The following is a 7,500-nucleotide window of genomic DNA, read 5'->3' as shown; positions in this document are numbered from 1 at the left end:
AGCAGCAAAACTGTAGCACACACACGGATACGGAAATAACGGAAATAACATCATTTACGTCTCCATTCACTCTCTGTCTGTTGGTTTCCTGCAGTTGCCTGTAACTGGTGTTTTCAGCGGCCTGTGTCTCAGGGAGCGATGGTTCCGGTTTGATCATTTTTTTCTCTCGTGACGATCCCCTTTGTGTTTACCAACCATCTTACAAGCGATCATAATTCATAATGTATATAAATGTTCTGTGGCCAGTTGGGGAGGTGGGAAATACGCTTTTTTTTTAACCCATTAAGACCTGGAACTGTGTCATTTTTAGATTTGAGCTAAAAAGCATTATTTTACACTTTGGGCTATTCAAAAATAGCAGATATACAAGCTCATAGTACGGCACCCTTTTCACATTGGCCTATTATAGCGCCACCAGGAGGTCATAATAACCTACCTGACCTGGCGGAGACTTGTGCTCCGAGGAGCACTTTTTCTAGTTTTGTATGAAAACCAGCCATTTTTAACGGGCCATAGCTCCAAAATGGCCGATCGCGGTAGAAATGTTATTTGTCCAGTGGATAAACGGATCCCTCCCACAACTCCACAGAGACTTTTTTTTTTTTTACATTTGTGTACACAACGTTGCGTCCACGGCTTTTCAAAGATCGTCTATTTACAGGTTTTGTGACGTTCAGTTTTACCACACATTAAAAGTCGTTGTCATGGTCCTTCAAACGTGTACAGAAAGTTTTAACAAAAAAAATCCACTCCATCGATCTATGGCAGGTGTTTTTATCTCACATTTCTAAAGACAACCAACATCCCAGGTCTTGCCCAGGGTGGCCGAAGGGCCAAGCTCAGATTACTTTTCAGCCTAATTATTCAGAAAACCCCAGACCACAGAAAATCCACTAAATGTTCAAAGTTCAGATTTTTTGGGTGTAATTGAGGTCATAAAACCCCCCCCCAAAAAAAAGTGAAAATGAATGTCATAGAACCTTTAAGGTAATAAACGCTGGCAATGGGATAAAAAACAACGTTTTAATCAGGGGGGTAGTAACTTTTTTTTAAATTATTTTATATATATATGTATATATGTACACGAAAACCGTCACAAACCCGCGAAAAAAACGCTAATAACTGAAACATTTCCCGCACAGTCCGGGCATATATGCATGCGCGCTGCGCGGGTGTGCCCACCCGCGACTCCCTAGCCCCAGCCTCGTCTAGCGTTCTGGCTACGCCCCTGGTTTTAATATCAGGCAATCAATGTGTTAATTGACGTAAAATTGACTAAATTGGGGAGAAAAGGGGGTAAAAAATAATAATAATTGGCTACTCTAAATTTAAGGGAAAATGTTAATCTTACCTCAGCGATCCGAAGGATGGAGTCTCCGTTGAGGTCAAAGGTCGGGGTGTAGGTGACACACAGCAGCACCTGAACAACAACAACAACAACAACACAAACATTTAACCACTTAAACCATTCAGACCTGGAACGCATCTGTGTCACTTTTTCATTTGAGCTAAAAAGCATTATTTTACACTTTAGGCTATTCAAAAATAGCAGATATACAAGCTCATAGCGCGGCACCGAGTGCCGCGCTGCGAGCTTGTAGATCTGCTATTTTTTTTAAATCACTTTGGCTATTCAAAAATAGCAGATATACAAGCTTGTAGATCTGATATTTTTGAAAAATCGTGAAAATGTGTGCAAATCTTTGAATATATATTCTTAGCAAACATTAACTAAAATCTTTGCTTCTAGGGGGTCCCTGGAACAAAACATTTTGAGATTCATATCATTTTGGGGGTCCTTCACATGAAAAAGTTTGAAAACCACTGATATAGAAACATACGTTTTTTCTGAAAACCGTTTAGGATTTAGAAGACATTTTGCAGAATCGGAATCTCAGGCCTCAATGGGTTAAACCCCAGCATCCTTATTGTGGGGAAAGCTTTCGCTGAAAATATCAGATCGACAAGCTCAGCTCAGCTTGTCGATCTGCTATTTTCAGCGAAAGCTTTCCCCACAATAACAGAAAACAGAAAAGACACTAGCGTAGAGCCCTGAGGTACTGCCAGGATTGGACGAGCTGCCGATATACTCCCTAAAATACAGGTATCGGCGAGCATGCCAGACTGTATGCCAATTTAACACATTGGGTGCCAATGTGGAATACAACCGTGGAGTGCCAAAACCGTATATATACGGTTTTTGAAAATTGAAATGTTTTAATAAACCTCTGGCACCCCAAGTGTTAACAGTTGATGTTGAACGACTGTATTATACTCTTACTGTACTATTTACATTGATATTTTACTAGCTTGTAGCTGCACTTGAACAAAAATTCATGGTACCGTAAATTTCGGACTATAAGCCTTTTTTCCCATTTTTCGACCCTGCGGCTTATATAACGGTGCAGCTTATTTATGGATTTTTACAGCTAACGGCCACTAGGGGACCTCCTAAATCTATGGATTTTACAGGTTACAGTCCACCACCTTTAACTCTATGGGCTCTATGACTGGTCCGCGCCCCCCACCTTTAAGCTCCAACAGGAAAAGAGTTACACAGGCAGCACGCGAACAACAAAAGCAAAAGTGGAACCGAGAGTGGTACGAGAGACAGAACGCGAGCAGGACAGACATTACGAGAGCGAGACAGTTTGTGCAAATAACGTTTTCATGCACAAACCCTCATCATGGACTGTGTGTCAGCAACTCCCCCCCGACTACCAGGAAAAAATAACAAACTTCGGCGAATTCACACAAAGAAAGATAGAGGAATATTCCATGGGACCAGATCATAAATATGGATGAAGTGCCTTTGACGTTTTGACCTGCCTCTCACTAGGACTGTTAATAAGAAAGGTGAATCGTCCAGCACGTTGAGAACCACTGGCCACGAGAGAACGAATTTCACTTGTGTCCTGGGCTGCACTAGCCTGGTAAACCCTCCCTCCGGAAATCTCATTTCCATTTGATTTCAGAAAGGAGTCTGGTCTGAAACGCCTTTCTCCAATAATCGCTCTGCTCGCCGAGCCGACGAGCCTATCAGCGTCGTCGCTCATCGTTCTGTGATTGACAGCGACAGTTGGCCAATCAGGTGGCGAGTTCGAGTGAGCCCGAATGAACCCGAGTGCAGCCTGAGAGCCGCCGACAAAAGACGAACGGCAGCCATTGTTGTTTGTGCGAGTGCCTTCACTTCTTACTTTCAGTTTTATAACGCTTTCAAACTTCTTTTTTGAGGCACGGAATTTACTTATAAGATATCGTTTGGATAGAATTTAGTTGTTTAACTTCATATATGTGGTCAATTAATCATGACAGAGCCTATTTAAAAATATAAATTTAGAGAACCGGCAGGGGCGGGCTGTGACACGCATGTATCCCAATAAGGCAACCTATTTTCGGCATGGCCGTCCCAAAAGTCCCGTTGCGTCACATAGTCTGGAGCTCGTCAAAATGAACTGCTCATTGGCTGAAGGGGAAAAACGATCATTGGTTGAAGGGGTTGTCAGTCAACTGTATTACTCCCGCCCAACTCCAGCCCACAGCGATTATTGCAGAAAGGCGTTTCAGACCAGACTCCTTTCTGAAATCAAATGGAAATGAGATTTCCGGAGGGAGGGTTTACCAGGCTAGGGCTGCACAGCATCTGGATTAAAGCTTCCGCCAATAGTGAATTTTAAGCGGATAACTATGGCAAAAGAAAAGATCCCGAACGGCATCTCCTTTAAAGTCAACAAGAAAGGGTGGATGATGGAAAGCGTAGTGAAGGAGTGGCTGAATGAGTGCTACGTCGCGCATCAATCTTACCAAAACGCAGTAGTTGACAGCCAGTCAGTGACACATCACTGGCTGCTATTTATATATTATTATATCACTACATAATGTTATATCATTGACCTAAATGGCTTTGTATCAACAAGGATAGGGTGATTGAAAACGGTTATGTCTGTATCAGAAATGACTAGGTGGAAAACTTTAGTTAAACTTGCAGACTGACTTTGGACAGGCATTACTTTACCTGGGTTACATCTACTGATAATCTGATAGATCATAGATGTGCTAGAATGTTGACATGAAATAAAAATCCCGCTTAGTGTTTCATTAGCGCGATCGTGACAAAATAGGCTACAGCTTGTAGCGACGGTGCACGTCAACACACGTTGAAACAAAGACAAAGATAGCAAGGATTCAACAGTGACGTCAATACAGGAAGTAGCACGGACGACACTGTTTATAATCCACAGTGACATCACTGACGAATCCTTGGTATCATCATGTGACCAACTCAACTTTTCTCCGCTCTGTGGAAAATCCTGGCGACGCAAGGTTATAGATTTACGGCGGGGAAAAAATTCTTGTTGAGCTTGCTATGAGCTTCAAAAATAGCAGATCTACAAGCTCATAGCAAGGCACTCGGTGCCGCGCTATGACCTTGTAGATCGGCTATTTGTGATTAGCCAAAGTTAAGTGGTTAAATGATTGTGACACTATTAACTCATTTTGCTGGGGACCCCCTAGTACTCCCTCAAGGACCACTGGTGGTCCCCGGACCACTGGTTGAAAACCACTGCTGTAGATCACTGCTGGGACGTGCGCTGGGAGCGCATCGTTTAAGTTTGAAAGTTGAAAAGTTTGTGTGTCTGAAACGCTATGTGATATAGTGCAGTTTACACAGCACAGTACATGTTCCGTAGCTACTATTGCACTAAATGGTAACACTTGAATAAGTTATGCAAATATGCAACTTGTTTGTTGAAATGTTAATAAAAGGGAGCTTCCCCAAACAGCCATCTCTTTCCCGACAGTCCCCTCTGTGAACTCTTACATATGGTAATTAAACATTAAAACACCCGCGGCTTATAGTCCGGTGCGGCTTATAGTGCGAAAATGACGGTATTTGTTATCTCAGAGTGTACAAAACATGTGACGGCCCCCCCTTAAGGACCCCTGAGGGAGCCTGGACCCCTAGACTCACTAGGACTGCTGCCTCCAACAATGTTCTAAAGTGCTTCCGTCATACAGCTCAACAAGCTCTTGTCGGCCCGACAATTGTTTTGCTACTTATTAACCCATTAAGACCTGAAGCCGATTCTACAAATGTCTTCTAAATCCCAACAGTAATCTGAAAAAAACACATGTTTCTATATCAGTGGTGCTCAAACGTTTTCATGTCAAGGACCCCCCCAAAATGATATGCATTTGGCCGCCGACCCCCATCTCAAAATATTTTGTTCCAGGGACCCCCGGAAGCAAAGATTTGAGATTTTTAAAAAATCGCTTTAAAACAACAGGGTCCCCACACATTTTTAGTAATGAATTTCGAAAACTTTTCCAAAACTTTTCCAGAATATTTAGCCCAATTTCCAGGCCTATATAACAATCATTCAGCGCAATAATGTGTCTCTTACTCCTATGTACAATGCCCAAAGATAGGCAGTGTAGCAAAATAAATAAATAAAAAACAATAAAAAGTGTTTGGGGGTGGGCACAGCCGCGAAACCTCGCTGAAATAGAGCCTGCGAGCAAAAATAGGAGGGGTGGACGACGTCGTTGCACGGTTCGTTGTCACTTGCGGTAGGTCAGGACGGTCTCATTCAAAAACATGTATTTTAATGAGATTTCATCGCCCGCTCGCGTCGCGTCACGTCGCATCACGTCGCATCGCTGGCAGTGCGGATGGGGTGTTACACAGCCTGTTCGGCGAAAAACTACTTATGTTACATATTTCGTGTAATGTAATACATGTTTATGAAAAGGTTTTGTATTAAAACAAATCAATAGCCAAAAACAATGCATAGCCAAATATTTTTCCAGGACCCTTGATAAATTCCAGGACCTTTGATGAAGTTTGATCAATTCCAAAACTTTTCCAGTACTGGATTATTATTTTTTTAATTTCAAAATATTTCCAGGAATTTCATGACCGTGGGGACCCTGAAACAATATATATTCAAAGATTTGCACACATGTTCACGATTTTTTTTTAAATAAAAAATGTCAAATATTTTTTAATAGCCAAAGTGTAAAATACTTCTGTTCTGTAGCATGGATGGTGCAAACCACTAGCGTATGGTGGGTTCTAACGTGGACCGGGCCAGATTCTTAAACCGCCCGCCCCCGCCCCCTCGCGGGGGGGGGGGCTCGCGCAACGACGGCTGATAAGTGACAGTCTATTGAGAATTACCATCAGCGTTAATGCAAGAGAGAGACGTGAATAAAACACAATACAACTAATAAAACAACTGTTTACCTGGCAAGAGAACCGGTTTGACGGGGAAACTGTTTTTTAATGGCCACCCATTAACTATCCGGCCGAATGCAAATAAGCCCGATTTGAAAACAAAGGCGTGCTAATGTTGTTATGTAGATTTTTTGTTTTTTTTCCCCCTGGGGGCAGTGGGGGAGCAGAGTTTTCCAGACCGGGCCATGGCCCCATTGGCCTCTATGACGATACGCCCTTGGTGCAAACGTCAGTTATAACAGGTCTAGCACGTTATGCTAATGAGCTGGTATCTGTTAACATTTACATACATTTAAATTAAGGCCGGGCCGTTAACGCCGTTAACGGGCTAAGTTAACGGCGGACTCTTATCGCGCGATAAAAAAATTACCGCCGTTAATCTATTCTCAAAGTTGGTTCTGGGAGCCAAGTACAAGTGTGAGTATGTGTCCGCGCCCGAGCGGGGGGGGAGACTCTGCATGTAGCGTTGATTTCAACTTGTTGAAAGTTTGTGTGGGTGTGGGTGTGTGCGCGCGCGAGCGATGTGTTTGTGTGACGAGCATATACATGCGTGTGTCAGACTGCTCCTCCTACCTGCTGAGTTAGAGGAGCTGCACTCGCTCGCCTCTCATTGAAAATGAATGTCCTTAATGTAACAAGCTGCCTAAAGCCTTCTGTATGAAAAGCTTGACTGTTTATGTCCATTCGTCGGATTGACGTTCGTTTTATTGAACTCAGTGATTTTCCGCGACTTTCACTTTCACTTATGTCCGTCAAGTCAAACGAGAGTAACACTTGATTCCGGACGGTTGGCCTTCAAAATAAGAGCGTGTGGCCCGTTTTACTTTAGGTCAGAGAAATTCAAAATAAGAGTGCACTGACTTGCTTTTTTTAAAGAAGAAGAATGCTCAGTTTTCATTGTTGCTACACTTAGAATATCAAATAAAAAGTGTGAACCAAAAAAATAGGATACTTAAAGTTAAGAGTGATACTGACTTGTTATAGAAGTTTTTTGAAGAATGCTTAGTTTTCAATGTTGCTACACTTAGAATATCAAATAACAAGTGTGGGAACCCAATAGCACTTAAATAGTGATATTTACTTTTTTTTTTTAATTATTTGACGTTGCAACACTTAAAATATATAATATGACATTTTAACGGTAATATGTATCGTATATCGTATCGATATCGCAATATTTGATGGACTCATGGTGTAATGGGCTACCTGGCCTGAGAAACGTAAGGAGGAAAGAAAAAGCAAGGCCTTACTTCTGGTCATTA

General features: G+C 42.3%; 1 protein-coding gene across 1 annotated transcript in view; it reads right to left on the bottom strand.

Annotated features, from left to right (window-relative positions):
* Nucleotides 1-7,500, bottom strand: part of arfgef3 (ARFGEF family member 3) — an 88,286-nt gene that overhangs the window by 74,442 nt on the left and 6,344 nt on the right. The window contains exon 5 of the mRNA XM_084076174.1: nt 1,352-1,420. Coding sequence (XP_083932300.1) covers nt 1,352-1,420 — 69 coding nt within the window. The remainder of the gene's footprint in view (nt 1-1,351; nt 1,421-7,500) is intronic.

The sequence above is a fragment of the Gymnoscopelus microlampas genome (genome assembly GCF_963454915.1).
Source record: "Gymnoscopelus microlampas genome assembly, chromosome: 13".
Taxonomy (NCBI): domain Eukaryota; kingdom Metazoa; phylum Chordata; class Actinopteri; order Myctophiformes; family Myctophidae; genus Gymnoscopelus; species Gymnoscopelus microlampas.
The sequence above is the reverse complement of the archived record's forward strand: the minus strand, read 5'-3'. Positions and strand labels throughout refer to the sequence as shown.